Here is a 27,783-nt window from a genome sequence, read left to right as displayed (position 1 = left end):
GTTGAGATGGCAGACACAGGAGGGAAGAGACAGGCGCTCGATAACAAGGGGGAGAGCGCGAGGTCGGTCCTGGCACCAATGGTTGGGAAACACTTCGAAAAGGAATCAAAAACAAGTTTAATTTGACAGCGTTTTCACTTTATTTTGAAGACACAGTGTTGCACAGTGCCCGGGTTTGCATAGGTTTAAAAATAGCAATAATAACAATAAAAATAAACAACAATAAAAGGGTTAGATGGCATGAAATCATTAAAAAAAATAAAAAAATCCTGTATTGCAAAAGCAGAGGTTTCACAAGCAACATGTTTGGCCTTAAGATTCCTGCTGAATCGATCCAAAATTGGTTTACTGCAAGTTTAAAATTCACATCATCATAGAAGAAATGGCAGCAGAAAGGCCACACAATGACCATAAGAATGACTGACTTCTGAAAGAAAGGGAGCTGCCAAACTTCACTTCTATAAGAAAAGCTAAAGTCACCATGGGCCTCCACTGTGGGCCCTCGATGAAAACAGTGACGACACTCCGGCTTCAGAAAGTACCATGAGCCTGGCCGGTGAATTATTTAATAAAACACTGGATCCTGATTAGATTATTGGATGGTTTCCAGTGGATGGAGACACTAAATGATCATCATCTTCTGCTCTTTTTACAAAAAAGGGTAAAATCTTTGCAGACCATACATCCTTGGATCAATGATTGTCAGGACAAATCGAAGAGAAAGTGATATTGATACGACATATTTCTTCTTGCAATGAGTACAGTAATTTGGTGGAAACAAATGCAAGTGCCATCTACGATTAAGACAAAGTGCACTATATTAAAACAAAATTTAAAAAGTAAAAGTAAAAATCCCTTATCACTAAACTTCAGACAAATGTCTCGTAAACCTACTTACAGCATGCGGTTCAGGGGCTTCTCTGGTGCGTCCAGTTTAAACCCATTATTTTTCTCACAAATGGAGTGTAAGCACCTCACCACTAACATTTTTTCTTAATATAAGATATCCTTTTATAGCTGATGCTCTGAAAAGGGCACCATAGTTAGTACATAAGCCACACTGTAAACATTCATCTTTGTTATTAATAAATAGGCCTAGGACAGTCTCGATAGTTGATTCACAGGACAATTTCACATTTTCAAAAATAAAATAAAAAGTGAATGGTGCAGCCTGACTATGAATCTCAAAACAAATGACAAAGAATGTCCCTAAATTGCTGTAAATGTCTCCCAATTCACTAAAAAGCAGTGCCGCTCACACAGTAGGTCTACAGCAGGTGTTGAGTAGTTTATGTCACAATGCCACATTAACTTGGTCACATAGAAAAGATTTGAGGCAGTGCATTTTTGATGTAGACTTCAGCGATCCCTGAGATCCCGGTTTAAGTCCTAAAATACAACACAGACACAGGACATTGTGTAACTTAATGATAAAACATGTGTCTGAAAAATCTTGATTAAAATAGTATTTCTGAAAATAGAACATGCAGTAAGTGTCTTTTTCTAATTTGTTTCAACCTCTTAATACTACTATAAAATTGACCCTGGTATTTTATTAGAGTTAATACCGTTTTGACTTCTTCTGTCCAGCAGAGGGAGCCAAAGCTGTTCTCTTCTTTTGCAGCACATCGCTGGAAATTTGCAGACTTGCCACTTTGGGTTGCTCCTCCTGCACACACAAAAAAAAATCCAAATATGTCCATAGATTAAACTCATTGACAATATTAGACATGAGATATTATATTATGAACATTTTAAATCAATAAACAAACAATTGCAGTAAAAAAAGAACAAAATGTGGCTATATTGGTAGTACTTATAATCGTTGGGAGTGAAAAAGAGAAAACGATAGCTGCTCTCTTACGGTTGTTGGTTTGCTGAGAGGACACGGTGGTGGGGGTCTGTTAGGGGGGTCTGGTCTTGATTTTGAGCCTGAAGAAGCTGCTGGTCTGGGGTTCGAAGGCAGTGACGGAGGCAGACCGGGGGGAGGTTTCGGAGCTGGAGTTTTCTTTCGTGTGGTTTTGACCGACGTTTCTGGCTCGGTTTGGATCTGAGAGGGTTTGTCTGTGGGGTACGCAGGGACGGGAGGAGGCTTCACTGCAGGCCGGACAATCGCGTGTCTGGATCGGGATGAGCAGGATGGGCTTGGACTCGGACAGGACTTGCCCTAGAGAAAACGATCGTAACTTTAATTTGTGTGGTGATTTGTTTGCATTTGCCTTGGCAGAACGTTTCTCACCAACTGATCCGCTCCCTGTTTCTTCAGTAGGAATGTTGGGTTGGTATGGCCGTTAACATGTTCGCTGTCAGTCAGGGGCTTGGCTTCAACTGGGACTGAACAACTGGGCACAAAAGGATCATACAGTAGAATATTAGAACATTTTGTGTCTTATTGCTATTCCTTCATGCCTTTTATCTGCCTTTAAGTTTTTAATTCTCTGGGTGATCCTATTGCCAGCAAATCATTTGGTTGAGTACCTTGGCACTGGAGGTGGAGTGGAGGCTTTCTGTGGGCGGAGCTTGTGCTTATAGCAGCACCACAGTCCGATGGCGGCAACAATCACAAAAAGCACCAATGGCAGGATCACAAGGAACAGCAGGAGGTCGACTGTTGAGACACAAAATGGAAAGTCAGAACTCATCCCTCATATCAGAAACGCGTTATTGAAATGCAGTGTGTGCCACTGACTGTTGCTGATGATGGGTCCACTGTCCACACTGCCCCCTGAGCCTCTCTGGTCGCACAGAGGAGGAGCCCAGCCCGGGTCACAGTGGCAGTTGTGGTTGTTGTTGCACAGCTGGAATGCAGACAATACGGATTTGTGATATATTTGTTCATAATTGATCTTATTTTGCTTATTGTGTTTTTTTTTTTACAAGACTTAGAGACACACGTTGGCTGAAAATCCTTCATTTATTTATGAGAGGTAAGCACTCATCTTAATCTCTTACCCTCCGTCTGAACCAAGCGCATTTTCTCCAGTTCAGCTTTACCCAAATCTAAAAGCTTCTCGACTGGAGAGCAACAGTAATGCCCCATTTCAAAGCTAAGACTTACAAAAGTGATCACAACGTTTTTGTAATTTTTGAGGCACTGTTGTCGTCTTTGTTTTGGCGCTTCTTTTGTCGCTCTTTTGAATCTTTTTCAATGCGTTTTCGTCATGTTTTTTTGTTGCTTTTTCCTTGCTTTTTAGTTTTGTTTTCGCTTCATTTGTGTAACTTTTTGTCGAGTTCTTGTCACTTTTTGTGGCTTTTTTGTTCGCTTTCTTCATTATTTTTTGTCACGTATTTGCCATGCTTTATTATTATTTTCTTATTTTTTAAGCTTTTAGATTTGGAAAAAGCCAAACTGGAGAAAATGTGGCGTTTAAGAGGTTAATATCTTATACAGGGCTAGGTCGGATCTCAGTAGAATTAAATGTTGGAAAGTTTTTCCTCTTAAACCTAATCTTCTTTTACCTCAGACCTTAGAGCGTTACGAGAGTCAGAATACTTTGAGTGAACAATACACAGGCTGAAATACTGTTCGTGTACTACTACTAAGTGTATGGGGTTATCAATTTAGACTTTGCCATGACACAGATATAAATCAGGAAGCCTTTGTCACCATTGCCAGCAGGCCCAGAGCCAGAGGCCTCTCTTTTAAACAGCCCTGCAGCATATAGGAAATTACCCCATGTCCGTGGCACTTGGCGTTGCACTCAGCAGTTTTGAGAAACGATGCATTGCGGCACACTCCGTTGAAGCAAATCTGTTTAATGAAAGAGAAAAGTTTACTGTGGTGGTAAAAAAATTAGACATACGAAATGCTTCTGGGACGGTAATAATCTTTTACCGAGTCCTCTCCACACTTGGTGCCCGTCATGACCAGCCCAGGGTCCAGAGTGTCCCCCTGAGGGTCCTCACCCCCCTGGGTAAACTTGTACACATGAGTCCCCATACACATGATCTTTTTGGAGCCGATGGTGACTGTGGTCTCTATGCGGACAGCACTGGTTTCGAGGGGCTTGGTAGCGGAGGAGAGACACTGGATCTTCCCACATTGAGCATCCCTAGAAGAGCAAACGAAAGGCTCAAAACCCAGTACAAATGGAATGGAAAATAGAGATCCATCTCACACAAATTTGATTCTTTACCCACTTAGTCAAACTTATTGCTAGGGCTGGGTATTCCGAAAGGTACAAGTACTAGTTGACCACTTAACCCCCACCTGAAACTAGCACATTTTCTCCAGTTTGGCTTTACCAAAATCTAAAAACTTTCCTGGTTAAATAAAGGTCAAATAAATAAAATTGTGTCAAAATAGTGACAATAATTAGACAAAAACAAAGATGAAAATGCAACAAAAGAGCGACGGCGATGAAAAAATGTCAAAAAATTGTCAGGAAAAAGCAATAAAAAAGCCAAAAAAGAGCAACAAAACAGTGACAAAAATGCAACAAAAAAGTGACAAAAATGCAATGAAAAGTTGGGAAAAAATGTGATGAAAACCAGACAAAATACCATTTGGGGGAAAAAAAGTCAAAAAGTGACGACAACGAGATGACTTTTGTGGGTCTTAGCTTTCAAATGAGGCGTTATACTGGTATATAGGCTGTGACCTTATGGATTTGGGTAAAGCTGAAATGGAGAAAATGCAGCGTAGGTACTGGGCCAATTAAAAGCAGACAACCTACAGTATTACCCATATAAAGATTGGTACCTCCTATTATTTTGCCTGCCAACATTGTAAGTCGGTCAAACCAACTAAAGACAACAACTTAGTTTCATGCAATTTGGAAATCAATGCAACCTCTTTTAGTTACTCTTTCACATTTTTGCAAGTGAAACATATTGGTGTTTACCTGTCATTGCATTTCCTGTACTTCCCATACAGATCTTTGCCACAGTTCCCGTACATGTCCCCTGCTTCGTTTACCTTCCTAAAGCACAGGTCTGGAGCGGGACGGCCATCTATCAGGGACACAAAGGTGACACATACACAGAGATAAGACTTTGATTAATCGGCCAAATGCACGGTGCAGCCACCGAACACAGGCCAGATGGCACCGCTCTGAGTAGCCTCTCCAGGGAGGCGCTGGCACTCTGTGATCACTGACACCTACACCGTCCAAGAACAATGCCTTATCTGACACTGGCATGCTCATATTAAACTACAGACAGGTTTCTGACCAGTAGCATACAGTGGATCAAAGATGTCAACGGTGGTGGAAAGTCAGTGACACATTACTACACAGATGTACTCAATTTCTACCTCCCAACTTTTTTTCAGGAGAAGCATCAAGTCTTGTCAAGTCACAGGGCTCAAGTCCAAGTTAAAGGGATATTTCAGGATTTTTGACATAGGGCCTTATTTCCTAGTTATCCAGAGTGTTGCTGATACCTGGAGATGTTTTTTTTGGAATTCATGCAGTTCTTATGTTTGAAGTTACGTTTTGCTAGGCTAATGCAAGGCTAGCGCATTTCTATGGTATCAGCTAGCCTGCATTAAAAACAGTCTTACGCACTCCACAGACCACCTGAGGCAAATCACTTATAATGCCAGACTAACTATATAAATGTCTGTGTCCATAGAATAATTTTTGGAATATAACTGACCTGCATCACATGAATGATTGCATTTTGAGGGACTATTTTCTAGCAGATCACTCCGCCGCTGCGTAGCTTATACAAACACGAAGCAGATGCTGCTCAAATATAAGGTATTTTAAATGCAAAATGGTTAAAATAATTCTATCTATCTATTCTTCCGGCTCGACATTTATATCGTTAGTCTGGCGTTATAAGTGATTTGCCTCAGGTGCACTGTGGACCGGGTCAGACTGTTTTTAATGCAGGCTAGCTGATATCGTAGAAATGCGCTAGCCTTGCATTAGCCTAGCGCCACAAAACTCTTCAAACATAAGAACTGCATGAATTACAAAAAAAATATCTCCAGGTACCAGCAACACGCTGGATAACTAGGAAATGAGGCACTATGTCAAAAATCCTGAAATATCCCTTTAAGTCCTTAAATCCTAGTCCATTTTATCGAGTCATGTCTCAAGTCCACAAATTATTGTCTAAAGTCTGACATGAGACTGTGGCACGACCTGCAAGTCCACATCTCTACCAATTTGTAAAAATATTTAATAGTTGTAGAAAGAAGTAACTCCAACTCTCTACAAAGCACACAAGCAATAAAAACATGAAAGGGTAATGATAATAGCGGTAGTACCAGTCATAGAAGTTGTAACAAATATGGCTGTATGGCAGGAGAAACATTGAATAACCTTGACACATTTTCTCTTGCTTGAACTAGTAGCAGAGATATGTATAGAAAAACAAACTGTGAAACTCAAACTGAAGTTGGTAAAATTAGAGGGGTTAATGCTCTCAAAGCTTGTGTCAAAATCAATGCTTTATAGATTTCTCCATCTTCTCCAAACACAGTCCTTACATCTGTACCGTAAGTTACACCACAGTGGATCGATGCATCCCACAGGCCCCGAACACAGACGCACCTTTGCCCCATAGAGAGCGGCACTGCTGCTCCAGCGTCAGGCACATCCCGGTGTAACAGTAAGCCCTGCTGCCGGCGCACGTCGAGCCGTCCATCAGGTAAAAGTTGGCGGGACAGGATTCAGCTTTCCCGTCGCAGTACTCCGGGAGGTCACACGATCCGGAGGCAGCGCGGCACAGCACACCCGGGCTCTTCAGCTTCAGGAGAGAAACAATGCACATGAAAATATGTCTGAAAACATGCACATGTAGGAGGGAATGTGATTATACCAAGGTCTTGCAAAAACAACATGTGACTTAAAATCAGGTCACATTTTCAGCAAGTTTTCTTAATCTTACTGAAGTAGTAGATGACAGTTGTCTACTTGATAAAGTCATTCACAAGTTAAGTTACTATGACATGAGTACAGATTTTGTCTATTGTTCCCAGCTCCCGGCAGCACATACACAAGAATTACTTATTTCAATCTAATTCTAATAAAAATATGAAACATTAGACATTCTGTGTGATATTGCTAACCATTATAAGCTATTGTACTCCCAGTGCTAGTATCAAGTTTTCTTAAAGGACAATTTTAAGGTAATTGATCCATCAGGTCAAGCTTTATGAATCCATTAGCACTCCCTCATGACACATACTGCCAGAAAGATGATGAATGAACAAGCTAACACTTTCATTGATTACTACAACTTTCATTTCATCTGTTACATTTAGTACCTTGCAGTTGTCACAGCAGACGCCATGGGCACACTCAGCCCCGGCTTTCAGAGTGCAGTTGTTGGCGTTGCAGCATGGACTTGTGCACTCCTAAATGACAGGGGAAATCTTATAAAAATGAGCTGCTGGTTGTAGATACTGTAAGTCGTACTCTACACAAATCTGGCCTTCATGGAGGAGTGGAAGAAGAAAGCCATTATTGAAAGGAGAAATCCCGCTTGAAGTTTGCTAGAAGTCATATGGAGGACACAGCTCCATGTGGAAGAAGGGGCTTTGGTCAGATGAGAGAAAAATGTAACTTTTTGGCCCAGATGCAAAACGTTATGTATGGAGCAAATTTGACACTGCTCATCGTCCTGAGTGCACCATGCCCAGTGTCAAATATACGGGGGGGCATCATGCTGTGGGGCTGCTTTTCCTCAGCGGGGACTGGGAAGATTGTAAGAATAGTTGGATGGAGCCAAATACAGGGACATTTTGGAGGAAAACCTGCTGGAGTCAGCAAGAGAACTGAGGCTGTGGTGGAGATTCACCTTCCACCAGGACAATGACCCTAAACACAAAGCTAAATCTACAATGGAATGGTTTAAAAACAAACATATTAATGTGTTAGAATGGCCCAGTCAAAGTCCTGACCTAAATCCTATTGAAAATCTGTGGAAAGAATTGAAAACTGCTGTTCACAAACGCTCTCCTTCAAATCTGACAGAGCTGGAGTTGTTTTGTAAAGAGGAATGGGCTAAAATTTCAGTTTCTAGATGTGCAAATCTTGTACAGCCATACCCAAAAAGACTTGCTGTTGTTATTGCAGCTAAAGGGGGTTCCACAAAGTATTAATTCATGCTGTATGAATACTTATGCAAGCCCCACTTTTCGGTTTTCTATTTTTTCACACTTGTGTGTGAACGTTCAGTAAAAAATCCAAATAAAATCTTTATGTTTAGGGTTGTAAACATGACAAAATGTGCAAAAGTTCAAGGTGTATGAATACTTTCGAGAGGCACTGTATCAGTGAAGAGTAGCCTCTGGACACGGGACTGACCTCCTCCTCTCCGCAGTCACACTCCTCCCCCTCCTCTAAGTAGCCGTTACCGCAGCGCTGCCCCCCGTACATGGCTCTGGTGTTGGGCAGATTAAACAGACACTTCCCACCTCCAGAGTTCAGGTAGTTTTTCAGCTCCCTCATGTTACAGGCATTGAACACTTTCGGAAATGGATGCCTGGGCCCAAAAAAAAAAAGAAACAAAAACTCATCTAGTAGCGGCTGTTTGTTGCCTGTCTATGAGACGAATGGCGGTTATATTTTTAACGTACCCAGTGGCAGCGGCCATGATGCATCCTCCGTCCTCTGCTTTTGCCTGGCAGCATCCGGGGACATCATGACTCATCCCAAAGTTGTGTCCCATCTCATGAGCCATTGTGGCTGCAACACCAACAGCTGACTCCGAGTGGTCCTAAACATAGAAGATGCAAAATCCTTTGGTTTTATATATCTAGTACATGGATAAATATGGAAAACAACAAAAGAAGTTCATATTTAAAACTGCCTTAGTAATTAATACGTCAATATCTGTAACTAATTGAGCAGAAAACAACCTATGACCTACTGAATTCCTGCTCTACAATGTGACAGTAATCACTTAGATCATAATGTATTATTCCCACACACTTCAATGTGTATAATTTTCATGCATCAGTCTTTCATAGCAGTATTTTCAATATTCAAAGTCACTGTTTGAAGAAAATTCATTCATTTATCAGCCCTCAGACCGTTATTGCTTTAAAACCTATAAATTCTTTAACAAAATCATACTTTATTCCCAGCTGTATAATTACCGTGTTGACTCCTCCAGACTGGAAATCGGAGCACATTGCTTTGAGCGGTGCCAGGCCAATGGTGGTGCCCTGGAACGACCTCCCCCTGGACACATAAATCAAATTGTGTCATTAGCTCCAATTGGTCATAAGCCTCAGTCCCACTCGGACTCTGAAGGTGGAACTGCAGCCGATAATGCAATAAGAAATAACGACACTGACGTAATGAGCTGAGCGTTGTCATTGGGCAGAGTGCGGAGCTGCTTGCCTCTCCAGGACAGGAACGAGGCCAGGGTGCTGTGGGGGTTATCGGACACGCTGATCAGGTCTTGACTGGTCCACACCTCCAGACCGATCAAAGCCACACGGATGTTCAAGGCTTTATAGTACTGGGAATGTGATCATAAAGAAATTTTACAGCTAATAAAAAGAAGAAACCGAACAAGCTCTATTTCAAGAGTGTAATCAAACTAATGGGGTAGTATTGCTATGGTACAGTGGTGGTGAACCTGTATAAAAGCTTCTAGTCTAACTAGGAGCTATTCAACTTGGGCATAAATATAGTATTATTTATGGAAATCTCAACACCGTCTCATCAACAATTTTGACCGTCAAACAAAATTTATTCAACCTGCATTTATCCTGGAAAGCGCTCTGGGCACCTTCTGGTTGTTGTTGGGCGCTATACAAATAAAATTTGATTGATTGATTGATTGATTGATCTAGTTCAATACAGCATCTACAGTTGACTTTTAGGGAAGAAAATTAGGATAATAATTAAATATGAGAAGAGGGTTTTGACCTCTTAACCTCCACATGAACCGAGCACATTTTCTCCATTTTGGCATTACCCAAATCTAAAGTTAAGCAAAAAAAGTGACACAAATTAGATGAAAAAGTGACGAAAACACAACAAAAAGCAAAGAAAAAAAAACTAGAAAAGTTACGAAAAAAATCAAAACATTTTCATCAACAAAAAACACGGCCAAAAAGGGCGATAAAAAAAACACAACAAACACGTTCAAAATGTGACAAAAACACAACTAAAGAGTGATAAAGAAGCAACAACAAAAATCAAAGAAAGCCATGAAAGAGCGACAAAAAGGTGACAAAAATGCAAAAAAAGTGACCAGAACACGACAAAAAAATGCAAAAACACTTAAAAAATGACTTTGATCAGTTTTGTAGGTCTTAGCTTTCAAATGAGCCATCACACTGGCCTATTTTAGATCTAGGTAAAGCCGAATTGGAGAAAATGCACTCGGTTAAGGCGGGGGCTAAAGGGACTAAATGCAAGTTAGTCATTTTTATACTCACTATTGCCACCTCAGGTCATACGTGTAACTGCAGGTTTTATATTAAGCTTGTGCATGACGGCACTTCGGACCCGAATTAACACCTTTTTGAGTAACAGTGCAGGATTTTAGAGGCAGTTGTGGTGAGCAGGTCTGGGCTCATTCTACACATTAGGGCGTTGCTTAAAAAAATACTTAATTTTAACATTTTTAAACCCCATATAGTCTCTTTAAAGAAGGCTGGTAACAAATTTAGACACATTTAGAAATGTCGAAAAGCCTTGACGAAACAATTCGAAAACCACGTTAGCGTCCGGCTTGTGAATAATAAAGGACTTTTATTTTTACCATTTGTTTTTTTTTTTAATCAAGGAAAGCTTTTAAGCTTTCATGTTTTCCTCTACATCCTCGAAGAGTACACAATTGAACTTCGATACTTATAATGATGTTTTGCGACATAACATCTACTCATCTAGACATGATGTGGACAGTTACCTTGTCGACCAAGTTTGCTGCTTCCAGTAACTTCAGCTGCGTTTTCTCAAGGCTACTCCCATGCTCCTCAAACTGTCAACGACAATCACCACATCAATTAGAAACTGGCACACCCAAAAAACTGCCATCTCACCAAAAAACCTCAAAAGGAAATCTCTACCACTACGAATAGAAACCAAAGATGTGAATCACAGCTTGATGGAAAGAAAAGCCGCACGAAATGCAACTTATGGAGAATGACTTTATGTGGCCTGCAGACGCCGAAGTAATTATGTATTTATTTATTTTACAGCGAAACATGGTGCAAAACGGTAAACTGATAAAACATTGTGTAATTTGTGTGAAATAATATCTGTATCAGAAGTTGCATGTAATATTACTGATCAGTTACAGGTAGAACTCATGTACAGTACATTTCCTCAAGTACAACTCAAATAGGATGCACTTTTTAAATTTCAACAGTAGAATGTGGTTTTACTGACCACATTCTATTTCTACTTGGCTTCTAGGTAATGGGTTGTAGGTCAGCATAAATTTAATGTATTTAAAAAAAAAGAATCCCCAGAACTGTCGTAGAAAAGTTAAAGGGATATTTCAGGATTTTTGACATAGGGCCTCATTTTCTAGTTATCCAGAGTGTTGCTGATTTCTGGAGATGTTTTTCTTTTTAATTCATGCAGTTCTTATATTTGAAGAGTTTCGTGGCGCTAGGCTAGTGCAAGGCTAGCGCATTTCTATGGTATCAGCTAGCCTGCATTAAAAACAGTCTGACCCGCTCCACAGTGCACCTGAGGCAAATCATTTATAACGCCAGACTAACGATATAAATGTCTGTGTCGATAGAATAATGTTTGGAATATAACTGACCTTGCATCACATGAATGATCACATTTTGAGGGACTATTTTATAGCCGATCACTCCACCGCTGCGTAGCTTATACAACCACAAAGCTGATGCTGCTCAAATATAAGTTATTTAAAATGCAAATTGTTAAAATTATTCTATCGACACAGACATTTATATGGTTAGTCTGGGGTTATAAGTGATTTACCTCAGGAGCACTGTGGAGCGGGTCAGACATAAGAACTGCATGAATTACAAAAAAAAATATCTCCAGAAATGAGCAACACTCTGGATAACTAGGAAATGAGTCCCTATGTCAAAAATCCTGAAATATCCCTTTAAATCATCGACTGGACTGGGAAAGCTGCAGAAGCTTCTTCTTAGGTCCTTAGATCAGAAAAGACCCTATGGCCTAAAGAGCTAAGAAGAAGCTTCTGTGACTAGAAGCGAAACGTCCTCAACTTTACCAAAAACCCAGTCCAGTCGATGATTTAACTTTTCTACAATGGATACACCCTGGATCAGTGTTGATCTCGTCGACTAATATATTTAGTCTTAATTTTAGTCAAAGTGATATTTTTGATGACTAAAATTGGACTAAAACTAAATTAAATGTTTTTCATGAGACTAAAACTATGACTAAAATGTCCAGTCGACTAAAATAAGACTAAATAAAAATGAAAAGGAGAGACTAAAATCATCCAAACTTCTACTGACAGTCTGAAGCCTCATATCATGTAAATTCACTTCAGGAACAGCTCTGAGCCTTCACAAACATACTCTCCCAGAACTGGTTTACTTGAAAGGGCAGCAATTTGTAAACTTTTTATGAACAGAAAAACCTCAAAGGAAAAAAAACTACTCTGGTAAAGTGTAGTTAAAGTTAGAAGCAAACATGTCGTGGTAAGGTTTACGAGCTGAACCACATTTCAGAGTGGGATGACTTGGCGTTTTTAGCTTTAAGTTAGATATACAATGATCGTTTACATTTAATGCTCTGGCTTTGGCTTTGACATAAAAAAACTACTGTTAAATCTATAAATGTCTATAAATAAATCCCAGCTCCCATTAGTGCGATGCAAAATGGTGTAATTAAATACGCCCTTGTCTGGTCGGGTGCATCTCAGCCGCGTCCTTACCTCAGCCTTGTCTGCCACCAGCAGCAGCTCCACATACTTCATGCTCTGAGCGACGTCTCTTTTTTCCTGCAAAGACAGAAGAGGTCAGAGGAAAACGACGGCGCCCGTTAAAAGCGTCTGTCCTGTTATTGACAGCGGGCGCGTCCTCGCTGAGCTCACCCTCTTGTAGTGGGGTGACATCATGCCGTGGATAAAGTTATCAAGACCCCCCTCTAGGTCTAGGTCTTCTTTGTTGCTATGGCGATGCGGACAGTGGCCCGTTTGGAGATGGAGGCGGTCGGCTCGGAAAACAGCGTGCTGCTGCTGCTGTTGTTTTTGTTGTCGTCCGGTGTCGTTGTAAACAGGAAGTGGCTCGACCAAGTAGCTGACGCTGGCGTTTAGGGAAATGAGTCCCCTGGGGAAACAAGGCAAAGGTAAAGGCTCCATCTAATAATAGGTCTAAACGATCAATGTTAATCGATGAAGCTTGTGGGTGTCCATTAGCAGAGGATGCAAAGGACACTTGTTTCAGTTGAAGAACATGTCCAGCAAGACGGCGTTGCAATCTATAATGGCAGTAAATCAAATGAGATTACAGCAATTCATTCTGCTTTTCAATGTAGTTTAACACAAGGGAAAAGGGCATTTCCTTCTCATTCACTTTCACTGTTATATTGTAGTGTTTCCCAACCAGGGGCACGGGGACCCCCGGAGGTACACAAGCACTGAAGCGATTGTATTATTTCTGATCTAAAAAGAAGGTGAAACTGAACCGTATTTTTATATTTTAAAAGATAATTTATTTTCAAGTCTGATTTGCAGTAAACAGTTTGAATCTCAGAGTGTTATTTCTTTATTTTAAAAACAACCCACAACTAATATTTGAGTTTAGTGGATCATTTTGTAAATAATTGGCTGCATGCGACTGATTATGGTTTCTTCATGTAGCTTATCATTTGTAATTGATTGACTGCGGAATTCTTCCGCAGTCAATTATTGGTTTTCATGTTCTTTATTATTATTCCTCTTCCATCTTTTTCCCGATTTTCTAGAGCTTTCAGCACTTTCATGCTTTGTGCAATTTATGCAAGTTATGCATCAAAACGTTCCGCATGTTGAGGAGAAGGGTGCTATTACTTTTGGGACTTCTGCAACTTACGGTTTTTCCGCAATCGGCCAAAATGTCGGAGATTTTTCCCATTGACTTATAATGGGGCTACCGCAAATCCATGCTTTTCTGCACTTTTTTCTGCATTTTCTGCAATTTCTGCACTTTGTGCATGTTCAGCTTCTGCAACTTGTGGGTTTTGAGAAAAAAATGGCCTTCTGCAGTTTTCCAGTTTTTTTATACGAGAGTTTGAAATTTTTGCATTGGTGTGTATGGGGGAATCCAGCCAATGGGGAGACTCCAGGCCTTTCAGCCATTTGTGCAGCTTCTGCCAATCAAGCACTGAGGCCATTTCAACAGTTTGACCAGTTTATGGAATTTAAAAAGTTTATGCAATATTAACAATTTATGCAAATTAACCACTTTATGCATTTTAAACCGTTTATGCAACTTAAGAGTTTATGCAACTTAAGAGTTTATGCAACTTAAGAGTTTATGCAAATTAACCCATTCATGCATTTTACCACTTTATGCAGTTTATACAGTTTATGCAACATGACATTTTATGCATTTGACCAGTTTATGCAAATATGATTATGCAAATTAAGCAATTTCTGCAATTTGAACAGTTTATGCAATTTCTGCATTCGCTTCCCGCAATTCCGCAGTCAATCGCAATGGCGCAGCCATTGCATTTCTAGTTAGTATTAGACCTTTTGGGGAATGTTTGCAGTACATAAGTTTCAGCTATGTATTATCTATCTTCCTTAAAGGCCCTACACTTGATTTTTTCATTTTAAACAATGAAAGAGGAAGCCACTAAATTGAAATGTTGGTGGGGGTACAAACTCATCCCTAATCTTCCTAACACATTTGTAGCATCCCAATTCCTAACAGGGACATGTTTATAGGCACATTTCACTACTTGCAGGGTCACTTTCACAAGGATGCTAGAAAACTAGCCTCATGAAATTGCTACAAATGCTTTATAATTAGATCTACAGTCAGGTATAGCTCCTTTAATGTAAATGCCATCTTGAAAATGGACATTTGACCATGATCGGATGCTGTAAGTGTATATAATCCTTTTTTTTTGCTGTTGTTTCTATTGTTTTGTTCCTTTTGTACTATGGTAATGGTAAATGAACTCAACTTATACAGCGCTTTTCTACCTTTATCAGGCCCAAAGCGCTTTATAGTCAGGAACCAGTCTCCCACTCACACTCTCATTCATACACCAGTGTACACAGACACTGAAGGCAAGGAGGGTGAAGTGTCTTGCCCAAGGACACAACGACAGTGTGCACCTTTAGGAGCTGGGACTCGAACCCGCAACCTTCCGATCACGAGACGACCCGCTCTACCAACTGCGCCACCATCACCCCAAAATCTAGAGACAATAAAATAGTCGGTCTCTATTGGAACTAATTATGCACAAAACAGACTAATCCTATATCGAAGACCCTCAATATGTGTAATGTCTTTTTTTAATAATTTGTGTTAGTTTCGCACTTCACATTTTAGGCTTTTCTCAAATGACATGTTTAAAATGTGAACTTGATTTTAAGAATATAATTTGCAAATATAATCACAAGTGCAGCACTTTAAAAGATACAATTACAACACTATTTTTTATTGTGCAGCCCTAATGCTTGGTACTTTCACAAAATGTTTTATGACTGAAGTTTAAACAAAATCCAATAATTTATGTCTGATTGTATTAAGAGGCACTGGGATGTGTGTATATGTGTACATAATCTAATCTCTGGCACAGACGCATGCTTTGCTCAGCTGACGTGTGTAAATCAATTCCAGCTGAAACATATGTACAAATTTAAACAGTCTTCTGGCCTCTGTACAAAAGCGCCTGCCAATACACAAACAAGACAATTATCCTCGAAAGCAGCGGGTCAGGCAGCTGTGGAGGACATCTGTGGAGGTCGCACGCCCACATGGAAACACTTGCTGTGTTCGCATGTCTCCGGACAATCTGAATTAATAAGTACACTCCTCCACACATAGAGCAATAGATCCACTCAACACAAACAAACTATCAGTCCTTGTCAGTGTGTTGCCTCTCTCTCTCAGGAAGCATGGACCCACTGAACCAGCACTGAGCCTTTGACCCACTAACCTACTGGACAATACACTGTGCTGCTCTTTCCTGCACTATACTCGCTCTGTGCTGTACTAGAGAAGTATATTTCAATTCCGATTGCAATACATCTGACTGAAAGTAAAGCACACCACCCACTTTGCTACTTGAATAAAAAGAAAAAAGTCCCTAATTGAACCTTTTCTACAGTTACATTCTACTTCTGTCTAAATGTGGGAGAAAAATGTGCTAGTTTTCTGTTAAACAGAGGGTAATAAATAAACTAATCTTGGCATTTTGCAAACTATGACAAAATAAAAGATGCTGAACCTCAGAAAGAGCAGTTATTATTTAGACACTAATGCTTTGCTAATTGCTGCGCAGCCATTTTTTCTTATCTCGTGTCCTGAAATGCTGGCACATCATGGTAAAAATAATGAACAGAGGCTGCAAATCGGACATAATGTAGTAAACAGTGTTATCCAGATAAACAAAAAATGTCTGGTTTGCACTATCTAATCGAAGGATTACTCCCTTTGTGGAGAGATTGTGCAACAAAAGTCTGCAGATGCACTTTTTTCATTCCAAACAATGAAACCGAAATGTTAGAATGCTGAAGTTTTGTGGCGATGATTTACTTTGGAGAAGGGTCTCCCTCCAGTTTAGACTCCTATGCGAAGATTAATCGGGAGTGCACTTTAACGATTAGCTTCTTACCTTAGTCCTGAGCAAGTGCTCACGACGACACTAGATCCTCGAATTCCTTCAACCTCCCCATGATAGAAGCAGTGCTCCTGCAAAACAAAGTATTTCTTAATAGTCATAGTACAAATTAGGGTGATATGGCCTAAAATATACATCATGATTTAAAGGGACAATATGAAGTTAAAATTATGTATTTTCCTCCTCCTACACGTTTCAGCAATGTCCTAATGTGTAGAATAAGCCTTGATCTATTCACCACAACTGCCTCTAAAATCCTCAAAACGTTACTTCGGGTCCAAAGTGCCATCATGAATATAGAGGTTGCAGTTACGCATAAGACCTGAGGTGGCAGTAGTGAGTATAAAAATGACCAACTTGCATCCAGTCCCTTTAAAAAAGAAATATCACGATAACGATATTTTTGATGATATAATTGACAATGGACACATTACTTCAAAACCCCTACACGCCTATTGGGAAGATTAATTCAGTGTTTTTTGTTTTTTTTCACAGCATACTAATTTCCTTGTGAATATGATCTTCTCAAGCAGTTTACATCCTTGATTTCATTTTACTTTTTAAGCACCTGCCCCCGTGTTCTACAGTCAGTGTTTTTGCTGCTCTGATGGAGCTGAGCGTAACATTAATTCTATTGTGATTTACGATATAAAAAATTACAACCATATCAAAAAATCATATAGCAATAATGATATGCGATACGATATGGCCCACCCCAGTTCAAATGACACACCTTACACTAAACTTGAGGTGAGCAGTATATTGTCTACAAGATAATATCACAATTGTACAAAAGACATGTGTTATTACATTAATGATCATAATGAATTATGATAATTAATGACCAGAAACCAACAAAAAAAGCTGCAAATACTGCTCCTGAAAAGGCTGTCTCATCTTTTGTGAAATCACATTTGTTATTGAGAAAATAATATAAAGATACACATTTTTGTCTATCACCAACCCCAACTCTGAACTCTTAAGTTATAAGTGCGTAATTTCTATTCTAAGACAGTGGTTCATCTACAACTTCATTTTATGTTAATCGAGATCGTTTTATTATGCTTTACTAATGCATTTAAGTCAGTATGGATGTACTTTATTATAAGGTGGTACTTGGTGTAAAAAGTTCGAGATACGTTTCAGATACTTTGGGACTTTGTCAAAACTTTCTTCGCAGACTCACATCTTTCCCAGGAGCGGAGGACATGCGTGTTCCATCGGGCCTGTACCATATTTCCTGATATCCTGGGGCCAGCAGCTGCCTATAGTTAAATAACAACAAAGAAGAGCACAAAGTCAGATTTTCAAGAAAATCCTCACAGAGCAACAATATGACAGTGCAGCATCGGAGAAGTAAAAAAAAAATAAAAAAAAATGCTAGAAACCTGCGGGGAAACGGCAGATATATTCTCTGCAGCAGCCAATACTCATAAAACATTCATTGAGACTGAAGGACTTCTCAAAACCAGGCAGCTTTAAAGATTTAGATGGAGATCCTCACAGAGATAGACCAGGAAGAATGTGGACTTGTAATTGAGTCCATATGCACTTTTAAGGTGAACTGCACTTGCGTTTTACGGGCATAGACTGTCATTATCCGACGCCACACATGGGATTTCGAACGACGCATTTTATCTTAAGCCACGACATAACATCCCACTGTTTTGAGAAAGCGGCATTGCCTGTGTCTGGCAAACCTCTGTCATCCCTCTGGTCCAATATTTACATCCCAGACAGATGCTTGTTTCCCCATGTCTTTCTTCCTCCCAAACTTCGGCTCAAACTCGTCTTCCTGTTTTCATTCATAAACTCGGTCCAGATCGCAGCTGGCTCATTTCGTCTCAGTCAAACTCCAAATAACAGTGGCCTTATGATCCAGTGCATCAGAAATCGACGTGCCTTCGGGCTGACACACTTCGCAGTGGTTCCCATGAGCTTCTGTGGCATTTGCTGCATCTCAAGAGCAACAAAACTGTCATGAGATAAATAAACAAATGCGCCAGCGATACCAAATACTTTAATGCTCAGGTAGACTTCAGCAACAGTATGTTTTTAAGTGGAGTTATCGAAATAGGGTTCTTGAAAGAGGTCTTAATATATTTAAACCTAATGTTTGGTTGCCTGGTATCCAAGCAACATCGTCAAGGAGACAAGCTGGTGGCCGGGTCTGAGGAAAGGCTCAAGAAGCAGGTTTTGTGAGGTATTTTTCCAGAAATAAAAACAGCTGTGATGACATTATTGCTTGGATTTTACTCTATTGGCAAGAGCTTCATCCCCAAAAAGCATTTGAACATATTTTACTTTGTAAGATTCAACTTTCTGTGGGAAAAGGCCGTAAATGTCTCATGCTGCAGAGAAAGCGGATGAAGACAGATGAGGGGAAGATGGGGATTTCTCTTTTTTCTCTTTATCCCACCATCTCCTGCCCTCAAGCCCCCGACCAGCCCTTAAAACAATGACAGCCCATTGATGCAATCAGACTAAAAGACACTATTCCAAGACTGCGTCATCACTTAAAAGACGTGAGCAGCATTTGTGGAGATGTTGCAGAGAAAAAAAAAAATGTAATCGATCAACGCTAATGATGTCACTCACTAAACACTGACTTCTGACCCTGGTTTATATCTGCTCTTCCTCTGCGTTTCCTGCTCCTGACTTTCCACATCTCCTCATTGTGCTGCAGCTCGGACCATTGCTGTGCCATAGGAAGACAGTCACTTCTTCCATTAGGAAACACACAGAGGTTCTCTCTGTCAAGTTGTGCCAGTCAGCAGCGGCTGGGACTGAGGTAAAACGCCTCTGGACAATAGACAAGATGGCACAAGAAGAACACATGGACCCGGGGATAACAACGAACAATTGAGCTGGAACTAGTTTCAGGTAAAAACTCCAGCCCAGGACTGAAGAAAAAAGCAAACAGGCCCAAATTAACAGTTTCAGTTTGTGGGACCATGGCATAAGCGGATTAAACAACTCAAAGCTGTGCATTATATGTTTTTAATACACTGCACGTCGTGCATTAAAACAGTATAATCCATGGCTCCTCATTGTTTAATACTTATATGTCTGGAAAGTGGGAACATAAAGCCAAATGCACCAAATTGTCTAGAGCCAGCCTAGTCACAACAACAACTCAACAAATCAATAAAAAGGCTCTATCATTAGGCAGCACACAAAGGTGTTTTGGTAACATTATATTTTACACTACCCTTGATACATTGTACCTAACTAAATTTAGTACAATGTAACAATGTGTAATAAGTTGTATCTATGGGTTAGATACACAGTGGAATAATATGTATTTGTAGTTTGTAGGTACATAATGTAATCAGACATAATTCTAACTCTAACCCTAACCTTAAGTCCTAACCCTAAGGGTTTCGTGTCCTATTACATTATGTACTTACAAAGTACTAATACAAGTTATTCCATTGTGTACATACTACATAGGTACAAGTTATTACCGATTGTTATAGAGCACATTACATTGTATTAAATTTAGTTTGGTACAATGTATCAAGGTCCTGTAAAATAAAGTGATACCAGTGTGTTTCTCAAATGTCTGTTTCTACAATACACTGAAGGTCAGACATTTTATTTCACAGCAATAGAAAACACACTGTTTTGCATTGTTATAAATGCCATCCGGAGCACAGAAAGTGAAACCTTCATTTGGTTCATTACAAATCTAAATCCTTTGACCTTCGTAAAATGTTAAATTAATACAGAAGTCAAATGACACATTTGCTCATACACAAACTAAATGAATGAAGCCAGTGTGTTGCTCTCCCGCTCGCAGCTAATAACGCACACTTCCACGCCACCGGCTCTAAGCGGGTGACAAAGCCGAGCGGTGAAATTCCTGGCATCGTCCAAAAACCAATATCTCTAATTACATCCAGCGGAGTGCTATGACAGCCCTCGCATTATGGCCTGTGTGAGTGCTGGTGGGAGGCCTGCACAGACTGCACACTACAGTTTGGATACGCGCCAGGGAGCAGACACATCGAGTGATTGAGGGGCGCAGAAACGGGCTGAATCAAGACCGTCTGGGAGGGAAAAGAGAGAAAAAACACAGACAAAGACATGCTTCAAGGGGAGAATAATGGCCGAGGGAGTCATGCTAATGCACTGGGCGAGATAGCGCGAAAGTCGGGGATGTTGGGTAATGTTTTCGGGTCAGTGGGGCGCATTCCCTCACAGTATTGGATGACATCACGGTGCGCAAGGGTAGAAAGTCGCATAGTAGCATAAGCCAGACATGATGGAGAGGCTTTTATTTTGAAGGGGTGGGCTCTGGTAGTGTGCATTCTCAAATAAACAGACTATAAAGTTAAACAAGGACAAGCCATTATTCCTTTGCTCTTTACAACTTGTGTGATCCATCTTTTGTTTGTGTCATTCAGGGGCGCTATTTGTAAACCGGCGTGTTACGTGACTGCGTGTGGCCCAGCACTCCCAAACTCTCACCCTACAGAGATTGAGTGGGGGGCCGTGTATTTGCAGTAGGACCCCGGGGAGAGTCAGAAGAGGTGAGGAAAGGAGCGACATGAAATAGTGGGGTTGTAATTTTTAAAAGCACAAAAAAAGTCTGGGACAGTCAGTGAGACTTATGAGGTGAGCAGAAGGATAGGAGACAAGGCTGTGTAGGGGTTTCCCCGGGGAGTGCTTAATTCGGGTGGGGAATGGTACAGCGTGCTTAGTTAGTGGTGACCGGGAAGGGCAGCGGCCAGGCGGACACCCAAAAGTCATGGAGAGGAGGAAGCCGGGATTATCCACATCATTCATAACAGCACAAAGCCACTATGTCTCTTTCCCTTTCTTCTGACTTTTCTCACCTCTCGGTCCATCACTCAACTTCTCCCCCCACCATCCCCCTCCTCCCGGTTGTGTGTGTTTTTATATCCTTTCCCCTGCCCCCTGAGTCAGCATTCTCGCTGGCTTCAAACCAATTCAGCCATCAAAGGCCCATGCCACAGCCCTTTCATTAAGATAAAAGCTCATAGACTGACGATGCGCAATAGATCGATGCTCATGGCGTGCACACGGTATGAGCAAGCATGACTACGGGACGAGGGGGAAGTGCAATGGAGAACACTTTAAAGCTACATGTGTTTTAAAAGTGGTGAGTTAAGTGCAGACAAAGCTTTAGGTGAACTCAGACATGGCAATATGCAGGAAGTCAAGCTAAACAGAGGGTCAGGAAGCATTTATTCCAATCGATTTAATCCTATTATAGAAGTATGATAATGAATATGTCCAAATATTTATAAAATATATTTACATTGTGCTACATTTTGTATCAAGGGTAGTGTCAAAGCATCACCTGATTATTTGTTATGTTTTATTATTGCAAGCTTATCAAGGGGAAGTGTTTAAACCAATAGAAATGTGTATAATAATAGTATCTGTCTTAAATAATACTTTAAAAATAGGGTATAAATCTTAAACAAAAAGTCAAATGGAAGAAACATGACTACACCAGGAAGTTAACCACCTCTAAAGCAGGATTAAACGGCGTGTAAAGCAGGCAAAGACTAGTTGAAGTCCTGAAAGAGATCTAAACTACGACTGGCTCAAGTTTAACAAACAGTATTTCTAAACTTCTAAGCACAGCAGCCCTGGAGGAGACAGTGGGAGGGTTGGATTGAGATGAAAACCACAGCGTGGGGTCAGACTGAGGGATAAGATGAAGATATGGGGTCTCTGTTATCTGCTCAGTGTCTTGTTAACTGCGGCAGGGGCATTGAGACACAGAGGGGAGAGTATAACACAGATGCTAAGGACACTGGCTTTAGTGAAGACAGCTCCAGTTCAGACTCTCATATCTCACAGCAGAAGAAGACTCACAGTTCATTCTTAGAGGCAAGAAAGAAAGAAATGTGTGATGTGTTAAATAACCGCAAACCAGAGGCAGTACTGAGTTTGCATCTAAAATTGTGCATGTCAGCAGATGCAAAGAGGAAATTGTTAGCAGTTTATTTGTGGTTGCGGTTTTCTGTGTAAATTAAATTTAGGCTTGGTTAAAATGCATGATGTCACAGTGTATTGAAGTGGTTTTGATAAGAAGGGGATTTACCATTCTCCCACATACATACAGTAATACCATCACAAATTACCCATAAAAGTACATTGTCAGTAAGTGTTCAACATTAAACCTTCTACTTTGATGATGTCACATCTAAATATGAGTAAATAATAAACAATAAATAGACAATCAATTTGTATCTCTGCTGTTTCTGGACATTTCTTTTGGTTGGTTACAATGTATGTTGTTATTGAGTTGGTGTACATTTCACTAAACCCATAATTCATTTGTGTTATACATTAAATGTTACCATAGAAATCTACCATGTTAGGGGGTAGGAGCTTATTGTCCATACATCCAAGCTAAACACTTGCATTAGCGTCTACATCAAGGAATATGAGTATATGCATACAACTGTTTTACCGATGTTTGACCAATATTTAAAGCCACACTGCAGAACATTACAGGTTATACTAAACTGGGGAAACAATTTAAACAAACATGCCAGCGATACCAAACATGCTTGTAATGATCAGCTATCGGCAATGCTATTGTTGCAGTGGGTTTTCAAAATAAAGCATTTGGAAGAGGACCTGTAACGTCAAACTGATTATCTGGAGTCAAGTCAAAGCTTCACTCTCCATGGAGACAAGCTGGTGATGTCCCTCTCCCAGCAGAGTTATGTATAAAGTCTGGGGAGAGGGGAGTTCCCTTGTGGTAATGTCAAAAGGCATTAATGCTTCTATTTTATTCTCTTTGGTGGGTGAAATGTTGCGCAGGGTGACTGTGAACAACCCCCATATACAATGCCTTATCCATATATGGGCTGTGACATTATGGCAAAAGAGTCATGTCCAAACTAGACCAGGGATGTGTGAAATGTTCTCATATTTCCTGTACAAGAAATTAGCAAAGAATTTTCTCAGAAGTGTTTCAAAATAGATTATATCCTGCCAGGTAGGGTACAAGACTAAACAACAGCACTTTACTTCACAACTAATGGCATGCTAATAAATGTACATAATCAGGAAACACAGTTAAGTATTTTCTTGGTAATAACATGGAAGCAGCGTTGTAAAATCATTATCCATTGTTTTCTCAAATTACCATCATGACCATGTTATTACTGTGTTGTAAAGTAAAGAGCAACCAACTAAACATAGTGCAACAATTCCCCTCACAGACAATACAAACTGTCAACGTCCTGGCTTTCTAAAAGACCACAAGAAAATAAATCTTGACATAAAAACTTTGAAAACTTCAGAAACTTCCATTGAAATTTGAAGACAATGCAAATCCATCTTCTCAAATACACTGTAACCCAATCTGACCAACGTCTGCACAGAGGCCGTGCACACAGACACAGTTGGGCATATGTGATTAATGAAAATTCCAGTCCCAAAAGGAAATCTAACATTGCGACCACCTGCTGGGGCAGAGAGGCAGAGCAGGGGGCAAATCCCTGAGGGGACGGTCCCGCAGACGCACTGGAGTCACGCTTTGTTAATGTGACTGAATGACTGCATGTATTGAGCCAAGAAAAAAAAGTATTCTTTTCTTTGGCATTTCTCATCTGGGGTCTTCACCGCAACAAATCATGAGCCACAGTGATGTCCCATCAGTATAAGCACTTTCGTGTGCCGTCAATTTGTCCAGTCTTTGGACTGTCACAAAGAGGACTTCATGTGCTCCATATGCTTTGGCTGATGTGCACAAACCTAATGATAGGATGCTTGGATACCCCAAGTTAGATACAAGCTTTATAACTTCAAGTCATAGTTTTAAGTCACACTTTCTATATCAATGAGTAGAGCTGGGTGCTGTTTCCTGCAATACACTTTAAAGTTCTTTACAGATACTGATACTGATACCGATACCTGACCAATACTTTTTGCGTGACCTATACTCAAATATTTGTCACATAGAACCATAAAACATAAGAATAATGCTCATTTATTCCATAAAAGACCATTTGTTTTAAATTTGTTTCATTTATTTAAGGTGGAACAACCAAGTAGTGCTGTCCTGGAACAACAAGCATTAAAATTTGGTCTCTAAAGACATGTATTTTTTCAATACTGGTATCTTAATGGTACCCAGCCTTTTCAATTAGTCAATTGAAATGTACAAATATGAGTCAGTAGTGAGTTATTTCCCATTGGTGAAGTTTTTTCCCCGATGAGGGTCAGAAGACTGAAACACATCGGGACTCTGTTAGTCCATTCACTGGACATGCAAAAGGCATTTAACTGAAGGCATTTAACTGAACATAAACTTTTCCTCCCAAAGAGCACCTCTGTTTTGTAATTTACTGCTTAGAGGTTGAGAAAGCGTTTCTCTGCCCCTTTTCCTTTGTTATAAATGTTTGAGCCAACTCAAAAATCTGGATTAATAACACAAAACACATCATATTGTGTCTAGTGAAAATTACCCCACAATGGAAAAGTAATAAAGATAAATGAATATGGCAAAATGCTTATTCTTAATATATTCAAAAATATTCATATCTCTGCTCAATTGAATTCTTAACATAATTGTGGTGCTTTTCAGTTTCATTTATTACAACTGTAGCTGGATAATTATCATAAACATGTAACCTACAGAACTCGGTGACCCCCAAAGCGACATATGCTATTATTATCAGCTACAAACTGTTAAAATAATGTTGCTGTTCCGTTACATGCCACATCACAGCTCTGTGTGAACCAGAGAGACACACCGGCACTGGCAGCTCAAGCCTTATCAGCGGTGTATGAGACAGGATCCAGTCAATCTGATTCAGGGACATCAGGCGCAGAGTATAATCTTGCTTCCTGTAGCCTGAGGCACACAGATCAGGTGTCAAAAAATCTCTGCAAGCTAAAGCCCCGTCCTCTGAACCAACATCTCAGCAAACTTAAGGATCTGAACTAATCCATCAGCAAATGGAATTTTAACTGAACAAATGGGCTGCTCCATTCACTTAATTGTTATAGGATGAGGATCATGTTCATTGGATTTTAGACATAACACTTTTATAGCTGAAGCATGCATTCTCATTCATTATAAGAGACCTTTTAAATAATTATACAGAAATCCTTCATGATCCTTTGTCTTTGGGCCAATTAGTCCACACTGACAGCAAGACAACTAGTGCGCTTCTCACAATTCACTTAAACATGTATTGGGACAGTGGAAAGAGAAAAGTATAAACTCATGGCAAAATGAGGACTCCATTCAGAGGGTAAAAAAAAAGGATTCCTGCTAGAGCTAACCATTCCCAACAATAGACTTGAACTCAGGAGCTGTGGGTCAGATGGCAGAAGTCAGATTGATATTATAGTGAGAATACACGGGCACTGCATCAATCTGGGGGCTCCTGTTTAATTTCTTTGTGAAAAAAAAAGAAAAAGCTGAAGTTAATCCAATACCAGCAAATGCTTACGATAATCAAACTATTATGGTTGTAAAACGATGTGTACTTTGTAATGTAAAGCCTGGCATCCACTCACAGCAATACTGCCATGGGATTGACAAACACACACAGTGAAATAGAGGCTCACAAGACAAGGTGGATTTATAAGTTTGGGAACTTATAAATCTCACAGAAATCCATCTTGCAACGTAATTTGGTTGGTGCATTATCTTAAATAGCCAATTGCTATTTAATTTGAATCATTTTATGAGTGATATTAAGAGTTTTAATCAGTTTGAACATGAAAATAAAGCCATCAGCCCCACCATGATCAACAACTGGTGCCCTGACCCACCACTTGTGCATCTCTGCCCTTTGAAAACACTGTCATCACTTACTCATTCTTGTCCAGGTGCAGTGTGAGCTCCTGGCCCTCTGCTGTGATGACGACCTGAGTTTTTGGAGGATGCTTCTGCTGACACAAAAAGGGAAAACACCAAACATGAATCACCCTCTGACACGACTCATTAAAGGCAACAACAAAGGCAGACCTATTACCTGTGTCTGGGCCCATTTTTTAAAAACAGATGGTCAAATTGGTGCAGACGCCTGACTCACCTCCTCACGGGGCGACCTCCTGGATCTCCGAGGGTGCAGCCAGATGGGATAGGTAACCTCATAGTCCCGCACCTGGTCAAGGATGCTCCTAGGTAGTTTGTTATTTTCTGACAAAATATGGAAATAAGATGAAGGTTATTAATATTTCCAATTATATATTTAAAAAAAAAAATGTTTCAAGATTGGCAGAGACCATAATAAGGCTGCTTGACCCCAATAAAATGTTACCTCTGCAGTGTTCAAATCAGGAAGTAAGATTTCAGCTATATTGTTAATTTTATGTAGGATACAGGCTGCTTGTTGTGAGTCGGCCTCTCATCAATACTGAATACTGCTGCAATTTAGGCAAAAAGTGGGCATCAGTATTTATAATGCTTTTTTTATTTCAAATTAATTTACTTTAGTTGGAATAACTATCGCCCAAGAGACTGAACCACGAGTTGCAGGCAATAAAAAATAGCCTGTAACAGCTTGAGTGCACAATAAGCCCTTTTCTTCACTGTCAGTGTCCACCATACGTCCACGTGACTTGGATCGAATTAAAATGACAATACATTGAATGGCGAGCTCGGTGTTGCAGAAATGTTCTCCTTCTTTGATCGAGATAGTGGACTCACCATTGTAAACAGCGCCTTGAGGTAGAGCGGCCGCGGCGCAGTGTAGGAGCACCATGACACACAGCCCAGCATCAAGAAGAGGAGAAGCGCTCATTCTCGCGACAATTTCTGCGCCAAACGAAATCACCAAACCGAGGCATCAACGTGCACTTCATAAGAGGACCTCAGATTACATGTTGCCGCGAAGCCCGCTGGCGATAGTGAGGGGACATTGGCGAAACACGCGCCTCCTCAGCTTTACTGTGAATGGGATGCTCGAGCACAGCGAGGCGCACGCACGTCTCCGTTTCTGTCTTCAGACACGCCCCTCCGCTCCAGCTCAGATGAGGTGAGGCAAGAGGAGCCAGGATATGATGGAAATGTGCAGCCGCCAGCAATAACGGGATGCCCGCAGAATATCAGACCAAATTG

At 40.4% G+C, this 27,783-nt stretch overlaps 1 protein-coding gene across 2 annotated transcripts; it reads right to left on the bottom strand.

Annotated features, from left to right (window-relative positions):
• Nucleotides 1-167: 167 nt before the first annotated feature.
• On the bottom strand, nucleotides 168-27,760 carry adam19b (ADAM metallopeptidase domain 19b). 2 transcript variants are annotated; one of them, XM_079556430.1, is made up of 23 exons: nucleotides 27,373-27,760; nucleotides 26,756-26,862; nucleotides 26,536-26,612; nucleotides 17,899-17,977; nucleotides 16,707-16,783; nucleotides 12,967-13,201; nucleotides 12,808-12,873; nucleotides 10,825-10,896; nucleotides 9,257-9,423; nucleotides 9,056-9,140; nucleotides 8,534-8,673; nucleotides 8,262-8,439; nucleotides 7,220-7,309; nucleotides 6,504-6,699; nucleotides 4,845-4,953; nucleotides 3,836-4,052; nucleotides 3,674-3,751; nucleotides 2,690-2,798; nucleotides 2,479-2,608; nucleotides 2,240-2,342; nucleotides 1,865-2,167; nucleotides 1,569-1,669; nucleotides 168-1,389 (listed from the first exon to the last, which is right to left on the bottom strand). In XM_079556430.1, exons 1-23 carry the CDS (start codon nucleotides 27,464-27,466, stop codon nucleotides 1,383-1,385), a joined length of 2,820 nt encoding a protein of 939 aa, XP_079412556.1. In that variant the 5' UTR covers nucleotides 27,467-27,760; the 3' UTR covers nucleotides 168-1,382. The 2 variants fall into 2 exon arrangements, with proteins under 2 accessions (XP_079412556.1, XP_079412557.1); XM_079556431.1 differs by having other exon boundaries at nucleotides 169-1,389; nucleotides 26,536-26,609; nucleotides 27,373-27,759.
• Between the last annotated feature and the right edge of the window lie 23 nt (nucleotides 27,761-27,783).

Source organism: Gobius niger (assembly GCF_951799975.1).
Source record: "Gobius niger genome assembly, chromosome: 5".
NCBI lineage: Eukaryota > Metazoa > Chordata > Actinopteri > Gobiiformes > Gobiidae > Gobius > Gobius niger.
Note: the sequence above shows the minus strand (reverse complement) of the source record. Positions and strands in the feature narration are given on the sequence as shown.